This window comes from Macrobrachium nipponense, chromosome 13, assembly GCF_015104395.2.
Source record: "Macrobrachium nipponense isolate FS-2020 chromosome 13, ASM1510439v2, whole genome shotgun sequence".
NCBI classification, from domain to species: Eukaryota; Metazoa; Arthropoda; class Malacostraca; order Decapoda; family Palaemonidae; genus Macrobrachium; species Macrobrachium nipponense.
The window spans coordinates 26,287,031-26,311,144 of record NC_087206.1 but is presented as its reverse complement, the minus strand read 5'-3'; the positions used below and the strand labels follow the sequence as shown (position 1 = coordinate 26,311,144).

General features: G+C 46.1%; 1 protein-coding gene across 2 annotated transcripts in view; it reads right to left on the bottom strand.

Moving 5' to 3' along the window:
- The window catches only part of LOC135225697 (kynurenine/alpha-aminoadipate aminotransferase, mitochondrial-like), a 153,999-nt gene that overhangs the window by 65,613 nt on the left and 64,272 nt on the right, over window positions 1–24,114 (bottom strand). For both annotated transcript variants that reach the window (XM_064265052.1, XM_064265051.1), the window contains exons 2-4: window positions 15,857–16,046; window positions 5,585–5,716; window positions 5,126–5,275 (exon numbers count right to left, since the gene is read on the bottom strand). In XM_064265052.1, coding sequence (XP_064121122.1) covers window positions 5,126–5,275; window positions 5,585–5,716; window positions 15,857–15,922 — 348 coding nt within the window. In that variant the 5' untranslated portion in view covers window positions 15,923–16,046. The remainder of the gene's footprint in view (window positions 1–5,125; window positions 5,276–5,584; window positions 5,717–15,856; window positions 16,047–24,114) is intronic.

Genomic DNA, 24,114 nt, shown 5'->3' with positions numbered 1-24,114 from the left:
AGGTCTATGTGTGGCCTGCCCCATAACTTCCACAGGCTCTGGCATACATCCAGATGAAGGGTCCACTCTGTGGGAAGGACCTGATCTTTCCTGCTGAGGAGATCTGCTCTTACATTCCTTTCTCCCTGCACGAACCTGGTGAGAAGCTTGATTCCCCTTTCTTCTGCCCACAGAAGATGGTCTCTTGCTGTCTCGTACAGGGAGAAGAATGCGTCCCCCCCTGTTTCCTGATATATGCCAGAGCTGTAGTGTTGTCCGCGTTGACCTGCACTACCGATCTTTCTGACGATTTGGGCTCGAAAGCCTTCAGAGCCAACCACACAGCCATCAACTCCTTTCTGTTGATGTGCCAGGCTACCATGGTCCCCCACCCCCAGCCCGGTACCTGACACTTCGCTGGTTCCCAGAGTTGCCCCACACCCCGTGTCCAACACGTCGGAGAACAACGCCAGGTTGGGGGTCTGGGATTGAAGAGACAGCCCCTTCGCAAAGAGGTTGGGATCTGTCCACCAACATAGATGTTTCTTGACGTCCTGGGATAACGCCAGGGAGAACGTCAAATCCTGAGAACGACGACTCCAATTCCGATGAAGAAAGAATTGGAGCAGTCTCAGGTGCAACCTTCCTAGGGAAACGAATTGCTCCAGCGAGGAAAGCGTCCTCAGCAGACTCATCCACTCCCTCACTGTGCATACTTCTTTCCCTAAGAAGGTTGTTACTCTCTCGAATCCTCGGGCTATCCTTTCCTGAGAGGGAAAAGCCCGAAAACTCTGAGAGTTCATCTGTATCCCAAGATACACACACTCTTGCTCGGGAATTAGTGACGACTTCTTGAAATTGACGAGAAGTCCCAACGCCTTCGTCAATTCTAGTGTTACTTGTAAGTCCTTCAAACAACGATCTTCTGAATTGGCCCTTATCAGCCAATCGTCGAGGTACATGGATATCCTCACCCCTTTCAAATGAAGCCATTGAGCCACATTCCTCAAAATCCCCGTGAACACTTGAGGGGCCGTCGAGAGGCCGAAACACAGAGCCCTGAACTGAAAATTTTCCCCCCCATCATGAATCTGAGAAACTTCCTCGAGGAAGGATGGATCGGTACGTGGAAGTAAGCGTCCTGTAAATCCAAGGAAACCATCCAGTCCCCTGGACGAAGTGCTGCCAGCACTGATGAAGGCGTTTCCATCGTGAACTTCTTCTTTCTTTTTACGAAGAAGTTCAGGGCGCTTACGTCCAACACCAGTCTCCATCCCCTGAGGACTTCGGAACTAGGAAAAGGCGGTTGTAGAAGCCCAATGAACGATGGTCTGTCAACTAGGTTTCGATAGCCCCCTTCTCCAGCATCTGATCTACTGCTAGATGGAGAGCTTGATTCATGATGGGGGGTCTCTGTACCTGGCCGTCAGTTCCCTTGGGATGGTCGTCAAGGGAGGCCTTTCGACGAAAGGGATGAGGTAACCTCTCCTCAAATAGAAAGGGTCCAAGGATCCGCCCCTTTTTGGGCCCAGACTTCTGCAAACTCTAAGAGTCTGGCGCCCACCGTTGTTTGAAGGACTTGCAAGTTATTTGGGGGCTTTAACTGACTTGGCGAAAGTCTTAACCCCTTCTTGAAGGTCTATGACCTCTAAACGTAGAGGTTCTTGAGGAAGACGCCCCCTTGAAAGGGTTCTCAAACACTTGACTTTTCCTTCTTAGCCTTGGTAGGGAAGGAAGGGCGAGGTTTTCTTGCCGACTGTGCCAAAAGGTCCTGGGTGGCTTTAGCCGAAAGTGATCTCGAAAGGTCCTGCACTAGATGTTTAGGGAACAAACTGAGCGGACAGAGGAGCAAACAGCAAAGAAGACCTCTGGGCATGGGAGACAGACTTCGTTAAGAAGGAACGAATAAACAGACCTCTTCTTCACGATCCCGGCCCATAACAGGGAGGGGATTTCATCGCTCCGTCTCTTACCGACTTGTCCATACAAGACAAAAAAAAACACATGAGATCTTCTGGCGAAAATGACTCTGGCACTTCAATTTTCTTGGCTAGGACCCCCAACGACCAATCAAGGAAGTTAAATACCTCCAGCACTCTAAAACATGCCTTTTAGCATGTGATCTAGTTCATTCATTGCCCAAGTTGTCTTTGCAGAATTAAGGGCAGCTCTCCTTGTCGAATCTACCTGCGCCGAAAAATCCGAATCAGCCGAAGACGGTAGACCCAATCCTAAGGACTCTCCTGTTCGTACCAGAAACCAGCGCGTCCTGATAACTTCGAAGGAGGAAAAGCGAACATCGTTTTCCCCGTTTCTTCTTGGAAGCCATCCAGGAACCAAAAGTCCTCAGTGCCTTCTTCATTGAAAGAGTTGGCTTCATCCTCACACAAGAAGAACTCTTCGCTGTCTTCGCCGTTGAAAACAAAAAAGTGAGTGAGGAGAGGAGGAGCCGTAGGAGTAAGGGAATCCCCAAAAACTTGCAAAGTAGCTCTGTAAGCTTCTTGTAAGAAGACACAGCAGCAGAAGTGTTCGGTTCCTCATCCGAACCTTCTAGGACGTCTTGTCGAGGCGAGCGCAGGAAGATCCTTAGGTGACGAAGGGATCCTAGTAGGAGTTGAGCGAGAGGTTGGAGAACGCCTCTCGTAGAAGAGTTCACATCCACTGGAGAACGATGAGAAGATCTGGGTTGTCTACAATGAGACTCCCTCTTCGAGATAGACGGAACCTCAGCAGAAGGAGAGGTAGGGCTCCTACTCCGAGAATCCTTGGAAACATCCACAGGGCGCTTATGAGGAGGCGAGCGCCTGCTAGACTCTTTGCGCCTATCCTGAGGCGAGCGGCTGCCAGGAGAAGAGCGCCTATTGGGAGCAGAGCGCTTGCACGGCTCTCCATACTTGTCCAGTTGAGTACGATCAACATAAGTTCGACTGGAACGGTGAAATGCGCTACTAGGAGAAGGCTGCTTGCGAGACTCTTTGACGTCTAACAAGAGGGGTAACATTCAGGAGAAGGGCGCTTCAAAGCTAACGAGCGCCTACCTGGCGAAGGGCGCTTCCGAGATTCCTGGTGCCTACCAAGAGACGAACGGTCAGGAGTAGTGCGCCTAGAAGAGGGAGAGCGCCTACATGGAGAAGGGCGCTTGAAAGACTCTTGTTGTCTGCCCCGAGGAGAATAATCAGGAGTAGGACGCCTTAAAAGAGACGAGCGCCTACTAGGAGATCGATGTGCAGTAGGCTCTTGGCGCCTACCTTGTCGGGGTAGCGGCTAACAGCAGGCCGTCTATCATGCACACGACTCCTACCAGACTCTTGACGCCTGTAAGGAGAGAAGTCACGATCCGACACTCGAGGAGAGCGACATCTGGAAGAAGAACGCCTACTTGTATAAGGGCGCCTTCTAGGATCTTGAGGCTGCTGAGAAGAAGTCCCACGCGAGGGAGTCGAAGAATAGCGTGATGAGCAGGTGTAGTGCGCTTACCGGAAGCGGGAATCTAATCTGGAGAAGAAACTTCTTTCTCCATAGAGCGTCCTACCGATGTTTGGCGCCTTGAAGTCGAAAGAGAGCCAGGGGAGCGAGGGCGCTCATGTGAGCCCCTACCTTCATACGAAACCTCCCCATATGAAGGAGACCGCCTAAAAAGAGGAGAATGATCCTCTGAAGAGCGGCGCCTAGATCTCTTGATCGGAAGAGAAACGTCCTTCTTCCTACGTGATCTAACTGCTAGAGAATCCGCTAGCGCCGTGATCTGAGCTTGAAGTCCCGCGAGTACTCTCATAGGAGATCTTGTCTTCCCTCGGAAGCAGGCGCAGAGCGAGGAGCGTGAGAAGAAGAACGATCACAGGATTTCTTGGATTTCTTCGCCTCCACCGACGATTCTTCCGGGAAAACCTCCGGACTAGAAGCCAAAGGACTGCAGGGAGCCTTCCAAGCCCTCTTCAACGGGCGCGACGCATCCTGGGAGTTCCAACCTCTCTTCGGAGCGGGAGGGAGAGCGAAGAGGGAGAAGCATTGCGTAGGAGCTCCTTCTTGTAGCGATCCGAGGCAGCCTGGGAGCGTACTTCAGGATCTGCCGAGGGGGACGCCTGACCGGTGGGGGTTCTCCCTAGCCCTCTTGTGGCTTTTGACTTTCCTACTCCACTGGAACTGGGAGTCTGGAAGAGGTCTAGGCCTAGAGGCACTAAGGAGCGGTCAGACGCACCCTCCACAACACTGGGGACACTGCACTGATCACTAACACTCTCCTTAACCTTCTAACTGATGAATCTTCTGATCCATAGATAGAATCGTGGCTCTTAGAGCTGCCACCTCCGAAGGCGAATCTTCAGCTTCGGTGCGGGAGCAGGGGCTGCAACTTGGGAAGAAGGTTCTAATTCTACATTAGTATTAGGATCCACATCCAACTCACTCATTCTAGACCTACTAGAACTTCTAGAGGAAGCCTTACGTACTCTATCACGTTCCAACTTCCTAACATAAGAAGAGAGAGCCTTATATTCTTCTTCATTCAATACCTTACATTCACTACAAGGGTTAGCAAAAGAACATTCATTCCCCCTGTATCTCATGCAAACCGTGTGAGGTTCCACCGAAGCTTTCGGCAACCTCACCTTACATCCTTCATTCACGCAAACCCTAAACAAAACAGAAGTTTTAACTACTGAATCTAGGTCAGACATCGTTAAAGAAAATCAAAATCAAAATCAAACGGTCCACAATTAGCGTATGCCAGCCAAACAAAGCGAATACATCACCAAAAGAAGTCCAAATTAACTCCAGGCAAGCGAGAATCGAAAAACTATCGAGAGGAACCGACAACAGTTGTTATCGTTCCCGCGACAGAGAAAAATCTGACAAGCAAGGGGGATTGGTTCGTACATCCGCCACCCAGTGGCGGGTAAGGTAGACCACCTTACCTACCTGTCGCGTGTGCCGCGAGATTTGAAATTCTGTCGGGAACGTCGGAGACTATAGCTAAGTATATATCTGTCAGGGAAGTTCATGTACAAAACTAATGGATTTGACTGAAAACAAACAGCAAGTTACTATGGCAAAACTAAAATACCGTAATGTACAGGCAGCAGGCATGAAAAAATCAAATACATCACTAAAATGCTACAGGTATTAATATTCAAAGACATATCCTTACCTCTGGTTTTTCAAACTGCACAAAATAATATGGATCATCTTCTAATATGATGAGATTGTAAGCCGAGGCAATTTCATAGATTTCTCGACGTCTCCCTTCACTGACAGACACTCCAGTAGGATTACAGGCATTTGGATTAATATACAGGACCTGCAAACAGTGCACATCAGGTATAACTATTTTATAAACAATTTACAAGTTACATTAAAAAATATGCTGCACCATCTGTCCTACAATTCAAGTTTCTTGATGCTTGAAAGTCTCCTTAAGCATCAAGAATATTACATAATATTACATAAACTACACATGATCAGGTATTACTGTACTACTGATATAGCAAAGTTACATGTATAAAACAGTACAAGAGCAACTGGTGTACTTACCTAAACTATACCCAGTGAGCCCTAGACTTAATTACATTATAACAACCTTAAAGTGTTTGACCTCTAGTCAACCTACTTTTGGTACATTATCTTCAACATCCCTAATTTCCTCTGGGTTCCACTCTGAAAGTATTTCTCGTAGAGCTGTGGGGTTCATTCCTTCACGGTCACACTTTACTGGCAAGTACTGTGGCTTGAAGGGATTTAACTGTAAAATACATAAGTAATGCATTATAATTACATTTTTTTAACTTGTTCAAAGATACAAATGAATTGCAAGACAAAAATACCTGACATTAATGAAAAAACCAACAAACATTACTTTATGAGTTCTTTTACCAAAAAAGCTACTGAAAATCTTCTCATCTACAACTGTGCACACAGTGAATAACAGCAAAAATTGTCTTGAAGATTACATAACGGTTAAACTTGGTGATGAACTTCCTATTTCCAGTTTGTAAGAATAAGCGCCACTTTCATGAGATTAAGTGAAAATATATATTTTTGAAGCAAAGTTTTTTATTATAATTATAATTATTAATTATGTTTATGCTACTTCTAAATTAGCCTTAGGCCCAGTTGGACAATTTATTTCAAACTTTAACAATATCACAAATTTTAAGTAATTTGTATTTTTCCTAGCTATACTTAGCCTGAACTACTTTCTTAGGAGAAACCTGGATGTCAATCCGGTACCAACCAGAAAAAACTGGTTATTCCCTCCTCCCTCCTGACCCCCAGCCAGGTATGCCCCCAGCCAGGTATGGCCCAGGGTCAAAGATCACGACCTCTGACCTGCAGTCCTTTCCACGCCCCTAGAGCTCCTGCCATCAGATACGCGGGGACGGAAGGGTGGCCGTAAAAATTTCGTAGTTCGGGGTAAGTATAACTAGTAAAAATATAAATTACTTAAAATAGGTGATTTGTTCCGACACCATATACTTATCCCGAACTACTTTCTTAGGAGACTTAATCCTTAAGAGGCAGGAGTATCTAGGGAAGGATTAGTCCCTACCAGGAAGAAGTCATCCTCTTCAGGCCGGAAGGAGGAGGGAGACCCACTCCGCCAGATTAGGGCGGAGGTGGGGATTCCCTCGCCATACGGAGGCAATCCTGACTGGTGGGTAACGGAGGGAATAAACTTATGAGTGTAAAGCAATGGTCTGTAAAAACTAATATTCCTCTCATAGACTCACTTGAAGATTGAGGAATTTTGGTTATTACATCAAAGGCCCAGTGGGGAGGGGGGGGAATGAGCAAGGTAGGATATGGAGGATGGACACACCTCATACACACACTCACATACATACGACGCATACCCCCCCTAGGCTAGGCTAGACCCTCTGCTGGCCCGCCACCACCGACCCTATCTCAAAGGCATCAAGGGACCTCCTCGTATAATCCTTGAGGTAATGGGCTGTAAAGGTGACCTGTCTCTTCCATACCCCTGCCCGTAGGATCTGGGCGATGGCCAGATTCATAGAGAAAGACAAGGAGGTGCCTATACCGCTGATGTCGTGGGGCTTCACGCCTTGTGGGGGGACCAGCCTTGCTCCCTTGTAGGCCCTCCTGATGGTTTCCCTTAACCAGAAGGAGATGGTGTTTTTTGAGACAGCCCTCTTCTCGCGCCTGGAAGAGACAAAAAGGTTTTGAATACCGGGGCGGAGTCCTTCCATTCTGCCGAGATGTTTTCTCACCGCCCTGACTGAGCAGAGGAGCAGGTCTTTGGGATCCTCGGACTTCGGAAGAGCTGGAATGGAGAACTCCACGAACGCTTGTCTACCACCGACGGGTTCTGGGTCTTGGCTACGAAGGATGGCACGAATTTGAAAGTTAGTTCTCTCCACCCCCTTGAGTGGGACACCTGGTAGGAGAGGCCATGAAGCTTTCCCACCCTCTTGGAGGATGCTAAAGCCAAGAGGAAGATCCTCTTGAGTGTGAGCTCTTGGTCTGTAATATCCTTGAGTGGCTCGAAGTGAGGCTTTTTCAGAGCGGCCAGGATCCTGGCCACATCCCATCGAGGTACTGATAAACCTGGGGGGGCATGTCTGTTCGAATCACCTAATAAGTAGGGAGATGTCCTTTGAATTCCCCAGGTTTACGCCTCTTCGACAGAAGACCTGGCTCAAGGCCGCCCTGACTCCTTTGATAGCCGCGATGGAGAACCCCTTGTCGTCCCTCAGATGGACAAGGAATTCTGCGACGTGGGGAATCTTGGTTCATAGGGGGTCCAGGTTCTACCCCTTGCACCAGGCCCCGAAAAGCTTCCACTTCGCTTGGTAAACTGCTGCGGAGGACTTCCTAAGGCATCCTGATATTTGGGAGGCCACCTTGCGCGAGAACCCCCTCTTATTCAGGAGGAGCTCGATAGCCTCCACCCGTAAAGGCAGAGGGCGTCCAGGCCCTCGTGGAACCTCTCGAAGTGGGGCTGTTTTAGAAGGTCCGGCCTTTGGGGGAGTTCCCAGGGTTCTTGAATGGACATCTCCAAGAGATCCGGGAACCAGTCCCTGTCGGGCCACCTGGAGGCACGAGGGTCATGACCGTGGCTTTGGAGGTCCGGAGTCGATTGAGGACCTGCCTGAGGACTCCGAAGGGGGGGAAAGGCGTAGAGGTCTAGTCCATCCCAGGGGTGCTGGAACGCGTCTTCCCACACCGCTGCCGAGTCCAAGACCGGGGAGCAGAACACCAGGAGCTTGCGGTTTAGGCTCGTTGCAAACAAACCCATGGAGGGGGAGCCCCACCTCTCGATCAGCTCGCCCACTACTGCCGGGTGTAGGAACCATTCCGGCCCGGAATGAACCTCGCAGACAGGGAGATCCTGGCGTTCTCTCCCCACTCCAGAACGGTCTCCACCAAATCGCTTTTTGACGTAGGCAACATCGGTGGCATTGTCGCAAATGACTGCCACTCTCTTGTTCCTCAGGCTGTTTTCAAAGACTTGGAGGGCTTTGAGGATGGCCAGGAGCTACAGGTTGTTGATATGGAGTCTGCGCTCCCATTCCGACCACTCAGCCCCTCTTATTTCTGCCTGTAGGTGGGCTCCCCAGCCCTTCCTCAATGCATCTGTGAAAAGGAGCATCTCCAGAGGGATGTCCGTCAGCTGAACCGCCGGCTGGAGGTTCGTGTCATCCAACCACCAGCGAAGGGCCTCCACCATCGACTGAGAGGGCTCTATCATCTCCCATGGGTTCTTCCTGTCTGAGGCCCATCCGTCCTTCAAGTTCCACTGGAAGGGTCTCATCTTCAGCCTTCCCTAGGGTACTAGCCTCTCCAGGGAGACGAGGTGGCCTATCAGCCTCTGCCATTCTTGAGCTGGTCGGGGTATGTCTGTCAGGAAGGGGGTCGCTACATCCTTGAAGTTGGAAATCCAATCCTCCGATGGGAACTCCCTGGCCCTTACTGTACCCAGGTCCATACCCGTACACCATCCTGTTGGTGGGCTCCAGGTGTGACCTCCCAGTTCAGGACGATACCCACACGAGAGCAGAGGGTCAGGAGTTTGATCCTTTGAGGAGGAAAGGAGTAGCCAATTGTCCAGGTACCGCAGGAGGCGCATGCCCCTCTTGTGGGCCCAAGCGGACACAAGGGAGAATATCCTTTTGGAAACCTCCAGTGCCACCCTCCCCCCTTACGCGGAGGTACTTCCAGCTGGCAGGGTGTACTGGGATCTGGAAGTATGTGTCCTTGAGGTCAAGGGACAGCATGTAGTCCCCTTCCCCCAAGGCTGCCAGAACAGAGCGAGGGGTCTCCATCTTGAATTCTGTTTTGAGGATGTATGTGTTGAGGATGAATAGGTCGATTACCGGTCTCCATCCCCCCAACGCCTTCGCCACCAAGAATAGGCGGCCGAAGAACCCCAGGGAGTGGGTGATCACTCGCTGGAGGGCTCCCTTCTCCAACAGAGACAGGACTTCAAGCTGAAGAGCCACCACGTGACCGGGGATCCGGGGGCTGAATGTCCCGCTGTCCGGTTCCTCCATCAGGGAAGGCTTCCCATCCCCCGAAGACCTGGACGGTCCAGGGATCAGCCCTGAGATCCTCCCAGTCCCACCAATGATTAGAAAGGCACCCCACCACCCAAGGCGTCATGTCGGGTAGGAGGCCTTGCCTCCTACTTCCTCCTGGGGAAGCGGCCGCCCTTCCCTCTGCGAGAGGACGCGGATCTGGCTCTAAAAGCAGAGGAAGGGGCTTTAGCAGTCCTAGAGGAGGGCTAAGTTCTCTGATGGCCCCAGCCTCCTGCAGAAGTTTCCGATATACCCGCGGGGGTCCCACCCCCTGTCTGGGTCCTTGTCTCAACTTCTGCGTATCCGAGCTACCTCTTGGCACTGGTTGTCTGCCCGAGGACGCCCTGTAGACGACGGAGTCCTGGTTGGCCTTCCTCCAACGTTCGATAGCCTCGTCTACCAGACAATCCGGAAAAAGGGATTCGCCCAGCACTAGAGCATTCCGGAGAGCCTTCGCCTCCCTGTCCGGGAAGACCCTCGGGAGGCGAGCGAGAACTGCATCTCTACGTCTCAGGACCCATTACGTCCATTGGGTCAGAAGCTGGGTGGTTAGGAAGCACAGATACTTGCCCCCTGACAATACCAACTCCTTGAAGGTGGCCTATTCGATCTCGTCCTGCAGGTCGTGAACTGTCGCAAAGCTGGTGACCACACACGTCCAGTGGGCCAACCACGACTCAACGTGAATGGAGGTCCACACCATGGACTCCATAGCCATGGCTTCCTGTTGGGAGCACGCAACGGGGCCCGTCAATAACTTATCTCCCAAACAGCTCAGCAGGAGGGCTGTGAGGGGGCCTTCTACTGTCTTCAGGGCTAGATACATGCCCTCTAGCACGTACAGCTTCCTCTGCCTAGCTTTGGCAGCTGGGAGGAGCTTCAGAGAGCCCAGGGCTCTCTGGGAGTTCTTGGGTCCTGCCACCACTTCCTCCACTTGTGCCAGTGCCTTGGCTGAGTAGAGGGCCTGGGGAATGGATAGGGAAGGTTTGGACTCCACCTTCCCCCCGAAAAGGCAATCAACTGCCAAGAGTCTCCTGGAGTCAGGGGGAGGGGGGGAAGGGGTTCTGCCAAACCGTTCTGCACCCGGATCATCCTGAGTACCCTAGGGAATGATGAGCCTTCGTCCGTGGCCCCTTGGGCCTCCAGGGAGTTCTGCAGGCTGTTGATTGTTTGTTTGTATGGTGCTTTTACATCGTATGGAACCAGTGGTTATTCAGCAGCGGGACCAACAGCTTTACGTGACTTCCGAACCATGTCGAGAGTGAACTTCTATCACCAGAAATACATGTCTCTCACTCCTCAGTCGAATGGCCGAGAATCAAGCCCGAGACCACCGAGGTGGGACGCTAATACCATACCAACCACACCGCTGAGGCACTTGCAGGCTGTTGAGCATGAAGGCATCCTCCTCCAAGTCTTCTCTTGATACGAACGGCTCCACCACCAGTTGCGGGGATGGAGGAGGAGTGGGCTGCCGGGCCAAACCGGCGCCTTCTACTTCTAACTGAGGCGCCCATGGAGGCGAAGGGCCCGCCTGAACTGGAGGAGCAGTCATGGGCCACCTCCCAGACGAAGGGGGAGCCCTGCCGGGAGGCGCTGGAGCGGCGCGCTCCGGTCCTCCTGCGTGACGGGAGGGAGCAGAGGTCTTGAACAGGAAGGAGCCCAGTCGGAAGAAGCCTGGTCGGTAGGAGCCCAGTTGGTAGGAGCCGAGGCTGCTGGGGCCACCGGAGCCGACACAGGATCTACCAGAGCTGCAGGGGGACCTCGAGGGAGCAGCGCGCTCAGGAGCCAACCTCGGAGACTGGGAGGTCCACGAGCGATGATGTCTACGGCAAGAGTCGTCCCAGCATCGGTCACTCCTACTCCGACCCTTGCAGTCTCAGCTACGACAGTGAGATCTGGACCTACAGTCTGGGGAGGACAAAGAATGACCTTGACTCTTCCTGTAGTACCTCCTCCTGGAACCATAGCATCTCCTCAAAGACCTGTAAGAGGAACCAACTGACAACGATCTCCTTTCTGAAGATCTGCCTCTCCTCTTGCCTATTCTGCGGCGACTCGTCCCGGGGTGAGGGAAGGAGCGGGATGGGTGATCCGAGCGAGAGCAAACGAGGAGGGTCTCCCCCTGGGAGCTCCCTCTGCTAGCGAGAGCCTCCGTCTCGATGGGGGGAAAGGAGGGGCCCCAAAATGGGAATGTCTCCTCCCTTAGGGGGGTCCTACCCAGTGTACGGGGAGTGCGTGACCAGGGGCCAGGGGGGGACACCCGAAGAATCCGTCGGCTCCCGTCATCTACCTGGAAGATCCCCCACCTCCAGGGATCCCAGGGAGACCGAGCGGCGCACTCCGTGGCTGGCAACAAGCTCTTGGAGGCACGTAGCGCCGCAACCAATGCGTCCATGGACGGTGCACCCCGCAAGTGACTACGTGCCCAGCACTCCTGGAAAAACAACTGTCCGCCTGTTCACCTCTCACCACAACAGACTCCTCGGGTCCCGCCATTTGCGGGGACCCGGCAACGGACTCACCTAGGTCCCCTCGCTGGGAGGGTACGGGAACACTCCTGATGCTCCGCCGGGGAATCCTGAGAGGGAGCAGGTGACGGCAAAGGGCCTCCCGGGCCACGGCTCATGCTCCTAATCCGCAGATCCTCCGAGGAAGCCTTCTTGGCCGGAGCACAAGGGTTCTTCTTGTGCTTGGTAGCAGCCAGATCCCATTGATGATCCGCCCACGCAGCACACTCACCACATGTTGCTTCCAGCGAACAAGGGCGACCCCAACACTTGTTACACAAAGTGTGGGGATTGATCTTAAAAGGAGAAAGGAAGGACCCACAGGTCCTGCCCTCCGGACCTGGGCAACGCCATTGTGATGAAGCTTCCATAAGCACCAAAAGACCACACACAAGCGGCATACACACCACACACAGGGAAAGACAAAGGGAAACGGGCTGGTAAACGGATGACGAGCTGGAGCGTATAAACGCTACAGCGACCAGGAAAGAACTGCAGGTCAGAGGTCATGATCTTCGACCCTGGGGCATACCTGGCTCAGGGTCAGGAGGGAATAACCAGTTTTTTCTGGTCGGTACCAGATTGACATCCAGGTTTCTCCTAAGAAAGTAGTTCGGGGTAAGTATACGGCGTCAAAAGAAATGTTGATAAGCGTAGTACCCTTGGCTGCAGGGGAAAAGCAGGAAGGTCAAGATGGGTTTAAAGTATAAGAGGCTCATGTTTGTATACCTAACAAAAATATATTACTTTTAAAATTTTAAATTTGTGATTTGTTCCTATAGAAATATGACAAATTTTAAAAGTAGTACATAATTGTATTTTTCTTAACGTACAACTCTTTACATAGGAATTACCTTCAGCGCAAGCTTGAGCAGGTTATTCTACACAAGGTTGTTTGGTAGTTGCACTACTGGTGGGAAAGGTGAGGGGTACCCTCACCCCTTCCGTCACTGAGTCGTGTAACTGCTTGTCTTATAGTCCAGGTAAACGAATGAGGGGTGGCTAGACGTGGGCAATTTACATAAAGACTTAAGGTTTGTATGTTTGGAAAAATACAAACCATTGGTCTTTACATAGGAAGACTTATTAATTGGTGGGAGGATAAGTAGCCTTCCTAACCAAGTAGACATTCGCCTCACCTAGGGCTTCTTTTTCCTGGTTGTGCAATGTCGAGCAAAGGAATCAGTGCCATGTCTCTGATCAGAAAAGCAAAAGTGTGCTTGGCTGTCAGACTTCTGGCCTTTTCAAACTACTAATGGGTTCAAAAGCAACATTACTCTGAAAAGGCTATGAAGAACACTGTGTTGGAGACAATACAGCTAAGATGAGTATAATAGCTTAGTTTTATTGTTTGTCCTTCTCTCTCACTGGCTATTAGATCATAACCATGAAAAAATAGGAATGCTGATCACTCACCTGCATTTGTGTCCTTCCAGTATATGACAGTCTAGGAACCTATCCTCTGCCAGGCAAGAGAAGAAGGTACAAGAAGGAGAAAGGAGGGAAGCCAGTCACACACAAACACTTTCACTTCTATTACCATACATCTTAGAACAGATGCTACCTGTCCTGCTAGAGGAACTGTATGAGGTACCCAACTTGTTGAACAGCCACCGCAGGACCCAAGGAAAAAGTGTCCAAGACCTACGAGCAATGTCCCTCAGGTAGAAGGAGGTGAACGTCGTCTGATGCGACCACACTCATGCTCTAAGCACCTGATATACTGACTGATTGTTCTTCAACACGAGGGAGGGCACAATGCCCCTAACTTCATGAGCTCTGGGCCAGAATGTAATTGAGTCCTCCTCGTTTGAGGTTTATGTCTGTTTCATGGTTTCACTAAGCCAGAGCAATAATTCGCATTCTCTGGATTCGCAGATTCACGGATTTGCAGATTTCTCTCTCAACCATACCTACCCATTATTCGCAGGAAATTTGCATATTCGTGGTATTTTTCTATGAGAAATATCTAGAAATTCCTGGTTTTTTTTATCAATTTCATCATAAAATGCATTTTTCATGATAAAACTATTAAAAAAAACAGGTATAAACATTTTTAGTGGGTTTTTTGAGTTTTACCTACCAAAATAGGCCATTTTCAGCATTTCTATAGGGGTTCCAACAAGTCACAGATTCTAACTATTCGCGGGAAGGGGGGGGGGGGGGGGGGGGGGGGTTCTGGTACGCATTCCCTCCAAATAGGGGGGACTACTGTATTGTGTTCTTGGACACCACTTTCTAGGCCTTGCCAGCGCTAACAAAAAGTCATCCTTATAAGGTAGCACTGCAGCACTCTAACCAGACATAGTAGCATCTCTTCTCACTCATTACCTACAAAATCCACTAGGGAGGGGATCGAAAAGGACTCAAATTCTGAGATAAATTCAAGTGAAATAGATCCCCATTCCTTTGAGTTTGAGTGTTTAATAATATAAGAAAGAACAAGAAGTTCACCTACTCTCTTCGCTGATGCCAGGGAAGGCAGAAATACAGTCTTGAGAGTCAGATCCTTGTCTGATGACCCTTGTTGAGACTGTACGGTTCACGAGTCAAGTTCCAAAGGACGAGAGTCACATCCCATTCAGTGGGCCCTAGTTCCCTGAGAGGGCAAGACTTTTTGAAGCTTCTCATCAGCATAGAGATCTCGCAAGATGAGGAGAAATCTATGTCCTTTATGTGTAAGACCAAGCACAGGGTAGCTCTGTAGCCCTTAATTGCCAGGACAGAGAGATGCTTCTCTCTCTGGAAGAGGACGCACACCCTCACAAAATTGTGCAGGAGCTATCCCGAGGAGAGTATAGATTCACACATGTGAATGTGAGTGAGAGCTGCCCCTAGGAGAACAGTCATGCCCTGTACGGCAAGAGCATGGTCTGTCCCAATGAGGTGCAGGACTAGTCCTGAAGGCTGAGGCCCCTATTAGTACATCTGACATGCAAACCTAAGGTTGGCATAATCTATTAGGAACCTGATCCTTCGACTATCCAAGGGGCAGCTAATAGGGGTGCATCCTGGGTTGGGAATTCGGGGGTGGGGGCGATGTTTGCACATTGCACACCCATTCTCTCTCTCTAGTCTGTGTCCGGGTCAAGGAACCATGACACCTATTGTTGCAGCGCGCGTCCAAAATGCAGCCCACCTGTACCCAAGGATCAGCCAGGGCAAGGGACCATGCCCCAGACAACTTATCTACTGTGATGGGAATGAATCTCCAGGTCAGAACCTTGGAGCTCTGTACAGAAAAAGGAACTATACCAGGCATTAGGGATGCCTGGTGTATGGTATTGGAGCCCTGGTGCCAGTCACATAGCGGCTGGTCCCAGGCCACGTTGCTTCCAAACCTCCGATGTCCAGAGACAACCAAGACTTGGGTCCCGTCCCCTGTCCTGAGACACGGGATAAGCACATTCAGCGCCTCGGATGTAAATAAAAATGGTATACATACTTTGAGCCTAAAAATACATACTACTAGACTCACAGAACTAGCAAATGGAATTTGTCATTAAATGAGAAGTGAAAAAATTTAGAATAAGGTTTCATAAAAAAGGATGCTAATATGAGAGAGAGAGAGAGAGAGAGAGAGAGAGAGAGAGAGAGAGAGAGAGAGGAGAGAGAGATGAGAGAGAGAGAGAGGAAGAGAGAGAGAGAGAGAGAGAGAGAGAGAGAGAGAGAGAGAGAGAGAGACAGGGGGGTGGTATAAGTTTCTTAGTTTGCTGTGTGAAGGATTCAATCTCAAAGGAAAATTTATTATTATTAAGGATTTCAATTTCTAATATACAACTCTTTACTATGAAATGCTGAAGGCTATGCCTTAACAAGCATCATATTACTTACAATGGATAAAGTCCCTGTGTAACATGGTTCCTGCGTTACGAAATAATCTCCAGGATTGACCATCATTTCAATTGCTTTGCACAAACCATCCTGGCTTCCAGCAGTAACAATTAAGTCTGATTCTGCCCACAGGGGTGGTGAGTGCAACTGTTCAACAAGGCCCTTCAGCTGCTTTACAAGAGGTGGATATCTGTTTAGCAAGTAAAAAACAAAATAAATGTGTGACACCACTATCAGTAACAATAATATAAAAGTAAAACAACTATATTAGTAACATTAAAAGATTAAAAATAACTCTGCTAACAGTAAAACATATACTACACCAGACCTGCAAAGGTACCAGCACAAAAGAAAAAAAAACTGCTATATACTCCTACCATAGTAGAACCCTCTTTATTTATGAAAACCAACGTTTAAGTTTTGAAAACAAACCCTGGTATAAAATGTGCATTCTCTACTCAACTTATCAAATATGAAGTAACCAAAGTTTGCAATGAGAAAAAACAAAACCATAAAAGTACAAGGGCATGACTTTATTCCCCACAAAGACAGAAGATTATGTGATCTCAGTCAGTCTAGTATGCAGCTTTGTATGCTTTTCCACATGTATACCCTGTTTCGTGTATTGACTGAACCCTCGACACATCACTCCACTATAGACTAGAAAAGATCAACTAGCTCCAGTAGGTTAATGGATGCAAAAAAAGTCCCTCTGGTACCCGGTGGTTAACTGAATCCCTTTCTGTGTTTGCCAAATGGTCAACAGCTCTCAGCTATTCTAAGAGACTTAAAACCATTCAGGATTACTTTGTAGTATTTAATTCAATTTTTGTTTTGATTTAATTCCTTTATTTGAAGTTCTATATTTTTATGGCTCTGTATTAGTAATTTCTGCAAAACTTTAGATCAGGATTGTGAATAACAAGTGCAGGTTTCCTTCACTGAGATTGAGGCAGTTTAACCCTTACACGCTTGCACTTCAGAATTCCCCATTTTCTATGTGTGTAATCAACATGCTTATGTATCAGTACAATAGAATAGAATATGACAAATTTTTAACCAATTTGTATTTATCATAACTTACAAACCTGAGGCCTTAACATTAGGACAAATACTTAGCACCAGCTGGAAACCAGTGAAGTTTAAAATAATTGTGCACACAAGGGACTATTGGCATCTGTGCTTGGTCACAAGACATGTGGAGCCACCCACATACACCTCTTTAACTTGTGACCAAATTAGTTATTCTTCCAACCCAGGTAAGTTGACAGAGGGGTGGTTAGAGGTGGGTCTTTGTATGCTAAGACCTCAGGTTCGTAAGTTATGAAAAATACAAATTGGTTAAAATTTGTCATTTGTTCATATACGAAACAAACCTTCGGTCTTAACATTAGGATAGACTTACTTTTGGTGGGAGGTAAGTACTATTAACCAACTGGGAGTTTGCCACCTTTGATCAGTTTTCTGAATACCAGCATTCTACGAAACAACTGACCAGTATTTCAGAATCTAAGATATATATGAATATCATAGAGTCAGATTTCTGGGTTCTACACAATGTCATAGTCCATTGCGTCCGAGGAAGATAAGAAGATCTGTTCTTCTAACAAACCAATTCATCCACTCATGTAGGATTGTCATTATTCCTCTCCCCCTTGCTAAAGAGAGGAATGTCCTGCTACTGATAGGTATCTTACTGATAATAACCCTAACAGTATGGCTACTTCACTCACCTGTATCTTGTCCGTTCCAGCTTATGATGGTACTCTCTTCTTACTGCCGGAAGTAAAGAAGAAGAAAGAAATTTGAAAAGGAAGGAGGCCAGTTATCTCCTCCATTTCACATTCATACCATCATCTTAGACAAGATACCAACTGACCCGCCAGGGGTGCTGGATGAGTTACACAATTTGTTGAGCAGCCACCAAAGGACCCAAGGAAATTGTGTCCAAGGACCTCCGGGCAAATTGAAAGTGGTTTGTCATAACAATGAACCAACTCTCAAAATTTTAATGAACAGACAGACACCTTAACATTGCTCAATTTGAGCTCATCCTTCTAAACGTCATAAGTTTTTGCCTTCCCTCCGACATTAGACTATTGTTTTTGTTTCATAAGTCTCTTCTTGCATTTCTTCCCTGACTTGACCTGCCTCAACGAAAAGCCTTCGTCAAAAAACAACATGTCGAAGAAGTACAATGTCCTCCAGAATCTTTCTATTAAACGTCCAATGAACTGTGGGCAACATTCCTTATGTAGAACATGAGAAAATGTTCGATACAGTCACAAACCAACTTTCATGATCATTTTAACAGATATGTTCTTAATTGCCAGAAGGCACGTATTCCTCTGATGACCTTCTCTTCTGTATGACCCAATTGGTACAACTTGACAACAAGGAGTAGGCTTGACCGATCGCCTCTGTTTGGCTTGTTCCTTTCCATCTACCACCTCTCTCTTCTAGGTGACGTAGTTCTTTCTATAACCACAGAGTACTTTGACAAGTCAAAGCCGGCCCTCCTGAAGGTCTCTCACACAAACTCACACTGTACTGAGCATGACTAAAATATGTATCTGTCATCATGACCTGTACTGCATTGACTCATTATCCTGGATTCTGGGGCAAAGAGGAAACAGTTGTTCCCAACTACTTTTGAGTATATGTCAAAAACCTGGCTATTGAGTACTCCCACTCTACCAAGGTTAGAGGAAGACAACGATCCACGGTCAGTTTCCTGTAACGTGACTGATGTATGTGCCTGGTGGTAATCCACCAAGTCTACTCTGATACAGAGTATGTTTTCACTTATCAGATCAGAGTTTCTCATGTGCCCCAGCCAGTTCACTACTCCTGAGTCATCTGAAGATTACTCAGTGTGAAGTGATATTCACATACCCAATCACCAGTCCAATGTGTATCACCATACATGTAATTACAGAGAGACTTCCCTCTGTTCTGACAACCGCTCCACAAGATCATTGTCTACTGACAGAATGCCTTTTATGGACAGAAACCTCCTCTATACAGGCAGTCACGGCCAAAGAGTCATTCTGCATATGTGAGCTGACGAACTTTGGAGTCGTGTTACATCCGAGTTGACACTCAATACCCAAAATCTTAAAACTATTAGTTCGAAAAGGGATACTGGGCAAACTCCAGACCTTGAGATATTAATTCTACCTATTGGTGGTGCCTCTTCCCGGGTCCTCCTCAATTACTGGAACCCCTTCTTCCGTTCAGGACATGGAGGAACAGGTAGAACATAGAGTTTGTGTAACCTCCAGGTTGTTTCCAGTATCCCAAATGGAATCCTCAGGCTTCTTGAAGGGCGAGACCCCTGAGACAGCTCTTACGTGGTTTTTCAATTATACGAGTTCCTCTCTGGACGAGTGGTTTTTGCACTCATCTGCCAATCCGGTGGTCTGAGGTCCAACTCCCGGCTCGGCCAACGCGGAATCAGAGGAATTTATTTCTGGCGATAGAAATTCATTTCTCGATATAGTGCAGTTTGGATCCCACAATAAGCTGCAGGTCCCGTTGCTAGTCACATATATATCCAATCCTTCAGGCCAGCCCTAGGAGAGCTATTAATCAGCTCCGTGTTCCAGTAAAAACTAAGTTATACTTAACTTTTCCAATTATACGGACGTTATCATAGGAAAACCCAAGAGAATGTCCTAGATAATATATTCCATTCAGACACGTCCTAATTATCCTCCTGTCCAAGGAATTAATCTGTTAACAGGACAAGGCTCATTTTTCACAAGTATAATGTTACTTTCCAACCACGAAACACCCTATGCGGTGATCTGTTACAATATACGGGCATATGTTCAATATGCTACCTTCCAAAGAGAAATCCTATATTGCCAGAAACCAACATGGTGTTATTCTCGAGCAACCTAGCCCAGAATTGTACCTGTCACTTCACCCCACCCCACTCTTGAAAAATGGGAAATTCTCCAACTTCCCCTGCCAGATATGATGAGGTTCTAATGACTTGCTTCAGCCAACTGAAGCTGGAACTCTCTATGTTAGGTTCATGACTTCAATATAGAAACTAGGCCAGGATGGAAGAGACCCATTTGCAGATACTAGGTTAATCTAGCCAACAACCACTTGGACTAGGCTAAGTAGGTATAGTCAATTAAGAAGTGATTAACTTATTTTAAGTTAGCAAGACCAGGTTCATACTGGCTTGGTTAGATTAGGCGAGATTAACTCTTCCACCAATTAGGCTAGGCTAACTCCTCCATCCCTTAGGCTAGGCTAAGTCCGTCAGAGAAGTACTCTAACTAGTCTAGGCTAGTATAGACTAGCTTAATCTAGAAACTAAATGACTTAGGTTAGGGTAAAGTTGTTCAAGAAAGTTCAGACTATACATGCTAGGCTACAACCACAACCTGCTAGGCTGAGGTGGTAAAAGTGTTCCGAATGGGTAGCCTAGGCACTAGTCTATGCTCCGCTATGCTTATAACCTTACCACTTCGACCAAGCTAAGATAGTAAGGGCATGTACAAGTAGCCAGACCATGCTAAGTCATCAACCCACTGTTAGGCTAAGTTGACATGTATGATATGTATGTCGGAACCATCTAACCTATGAGATAGGCTAAGCTAACTTAGAACTGTACCACTCAGACTAATCAAAGATAGTAAATTCAGGTTCGAAAACCAAAACCGCAACCATTAGCTATGCTAAGCTGGCACATGTATGCCCAAACCAGTTAGTTCAGACAGTCTAAGCTAAGAACTACTACTCAGATTAACCCTCTAACGCCGAAGCGGTAAAAAAAAAATTGTCTCCCGTGTGCCGGAGGTGTTTCAGAGTGAGCGCGGAAGCGGAAAAAATATTTTTTTCAAAAAATCACAGCGCGCTTAGTTTTCAAGATTAAGAGTTCATTTTTGGCTCCTTTTTTTGTCATCGGCTGAAGTTTGGTATGCAACCATCAGAAATGAAAAAAATTATCATTATCATATATAAATAATTCGATATATGATAGCGCAAAAACAAAATTTCACATATGATTGTATTCAAATCGCGCTGTGCGCAAAACGGTTAAAGGTAACAAGTTACTTTTTTTCGTTGTTATGTACACTAAATTGCGATCATTTTGGTATATAACACATTGTAAAACGATAAAAGCAACACAGAGAAAATATTATCACAAAATAATGCATGAATTCGTAACGTGCGGACGTAAACCAAATATTTTTTCAAAAATTCACCATAAATCTAAATATTGTCCACATGGAGACTTCCAATTTCTTTCAAAATAAAGACAAATGATTGAATATTACTATACTGTAAGAGTATTAGCTTACAATTGCAGTTTTCGACCATATCTGACGAGCTAAAGTTGACCGAATGTCGAATTTTTTTATATATATATTTTTATATGCAATTATTTCGGAAATAAGAAAAGCTACAACCTTCAAATATTTTTTGTTTTATTCTACATGAAATTGCGCACATTTTCATATATAAAACTCTATGAAATGCCTAATATGAAACGGAGCAAACATTCCGAGAATGGTACGTACGCATTTCGGAGATTTGTGGCGGAGAATCCGCGCGCGGAGGGAAGGAAAGATTTTTTTTAAATTCACCATAAATCTAAATATTTTGCTAGAGACTTTGAATTTGTTTCAAGATGAAGATAAATGACTGAATATTACTAGACTGTAAGAGTTTTAGCTTACAATTGCGTTTTTCGACCATTTCGGTAGAGTCAAAGTTGACCGAACGTGGTTTTTTTTTCTATTTATCGTGATTTATATGCAAATATTTCAAAAATGAGAAAGAAAGCTACAACCTTCAATTATTTTTTGTTGTATTCTACATGAAATTGCGCACATTTTCATATATAAAACTTATGTAACGGCTAATTTAAAATGGTGCAAATATTAACCACAATCGCACGTATGATTTTTTCGGAAGAGTTTAACCAGCGCTGAAGGACGTAAAGAAAATGTTATTTTTTTCATAAATTCACCATAAATCGAATATTGTGCTAGAGACTTTCAATTTGTTGCAAAATGAAGGTAAATGCTTAAATATTACTAGAATATAAGCGTTTTAGCTTACAATTGCGTTTTTTCGACCATTTCGTAGAGTCAAAGTTGACCGAGGTTGAAATTTTGGCAATTATCGTTATTTATATGAAAATATCTCAAAACTGATAAAAGCTACAACCATGGGTTGTTTTTAGTTGTATTGTGCATGAAATTGCGCACATTTCCATATATAAAACTTTATATAATGGCTAATTTTAAAATGGTGCAAACATTACCACAATCGCATGTATGATTTTTTTCGGAAGAGTTACCGCGCGGACGTAAGGAAAAAGTTTTTTCATAAATTCACCATAAATCGGAATATTGTGCTAGAGACTTCCAATTAGTTGCAAAATTAAGGTAAATGATTGAATATTACTAAAATATAAGAGTTTTAGCTTACAATTGCGTTTTTTGACCATTTCGGTAGAGTCAAAAGTTGACCAAAGGTTGAAATTTTGGCAATTATCGTTATTTATATGAAAATATCTCAAAACTGATAAAAGCTACAATCATGAGTATTTTATTGCTGTATTTTACATAAAAATGCGCACATTTTCATATATAATACTTCATGTAACGGCTAATTTACAATGGTACAAAAATGATGTCAAAGTGACGAAATAATTTCCGAGATGTGTCACAGATACTTTGTAGTCGATAAGAAAGAAAATCGCGCTTGCGCGCCTGCGTAACGATTGTAAACAAATCAACACCTTGATCCGTGAACTCCCAGCAATCCCCAAGGCGCGTGATTCAAAAGTTTTAGGCTGGTAGGCCTATACTATTTTTCCGTGAATTTTTAAAAAAACTTTTGTATGTCGACGTAAAATACGTCCAGTCGGCACCCGAGAGACAAAAAATGTCGACGTAAAATACGTCCAGTCGGCGTTTAAGGGTTAACTAAGATAGTAGCAGTAGACTCGGACTGGCTGGGATAGGCTACGAATTTAACCACTTGTTAGGCTAAAAGGTATGACTCAATTAGCTTGGCTATAGCATCTTAGGTTACAAGTGCACTACTTAGGCTTTTCTACCTTAAGTGGCAAAAGAAAGAAGTTCCACCTCCTCCTTTTGACATAAGTTTTCATGCAGTTTCATTACAAAGAATGGTTCTACAGTACTACTTTACTTCCAAGGAACAAAGCTTTCGATCAACTTTAACTACTTGTGTAAGAGTCGAAGCGTTTGGTCAATATTCTTATAGGAACAAACCAGATTATACCAACAAGTATATAAAACAAGGGAATTCTTCTAACCTGTAAAGCAGGGTCTCCAAACTTTCCATTGTAAGGGCCACATTATATATTTCCCACATTTATGCGGGCCAAAGGAAATAAAAGAAAAAAAAAACAAATCAGTGCCAAGTAATTTAATTTCCTCAAATATTAGAGTATAAACATGGAAAACAAATGAAAAACATATCTTGTTGGAAAAAATCAGGGTAAACTAAATAGATTCCTGCCTAGTTTTATGCAACCAAATTAGCGTGACGAATGATACTGACGTTTTGACTTCAAAAATTTCATTGAAATAAGGTTCCAGATTAGATGAGCCAATTGTAAGAATTGATTTCAAATGATCATCAGACAAAGTTGCTCGATAGTTAGATTTCACATACTTCATTTTGGAAAATGTTTATTCACAAGTATGTTGTACCAAAAATGGACACAAAACTACAAGCAAACTTTATCAAATTTGGAACTGATCTGGCTGCAGGCATTTATACTTCATCAGATTTCTTTCTCTATATACTTATCTTTCAGTCTGTCATCTGCCTGGAGATCAATAATTTCCATTTGAAATTGAGTTGGAAGATTTTCAGCATTGAATAATTCAGCGATGCCCAGTCGTGCGATAATTATTTTTTCAAGGCCACCTTACAGGGATTTTGTTTGGCGGCCGGATGAAATTATGTGGCGGGCCTGATGTGGCCCGCGGGCCATAGTTTGGAGAGCCCTGCCTGTAAAGGTTTGAAGTTTTCTGGGGTCAACCCAAAGTCTGTTAATTCCCACCATGCAGGCTGTATTCGATTACTAAGAGGAATCCATAGACTTCTTGTCATCGGTGCCACTGTTAAACAGCAGGTGAATGTGGCTGATGCATCTCCACTTCCCTTGGCACGTAAATGAGAGGGCGACACATCTCAATAATTACTTCATGGACCTTACAACCGTCCAGCATTACGTGCATTGCAAAACT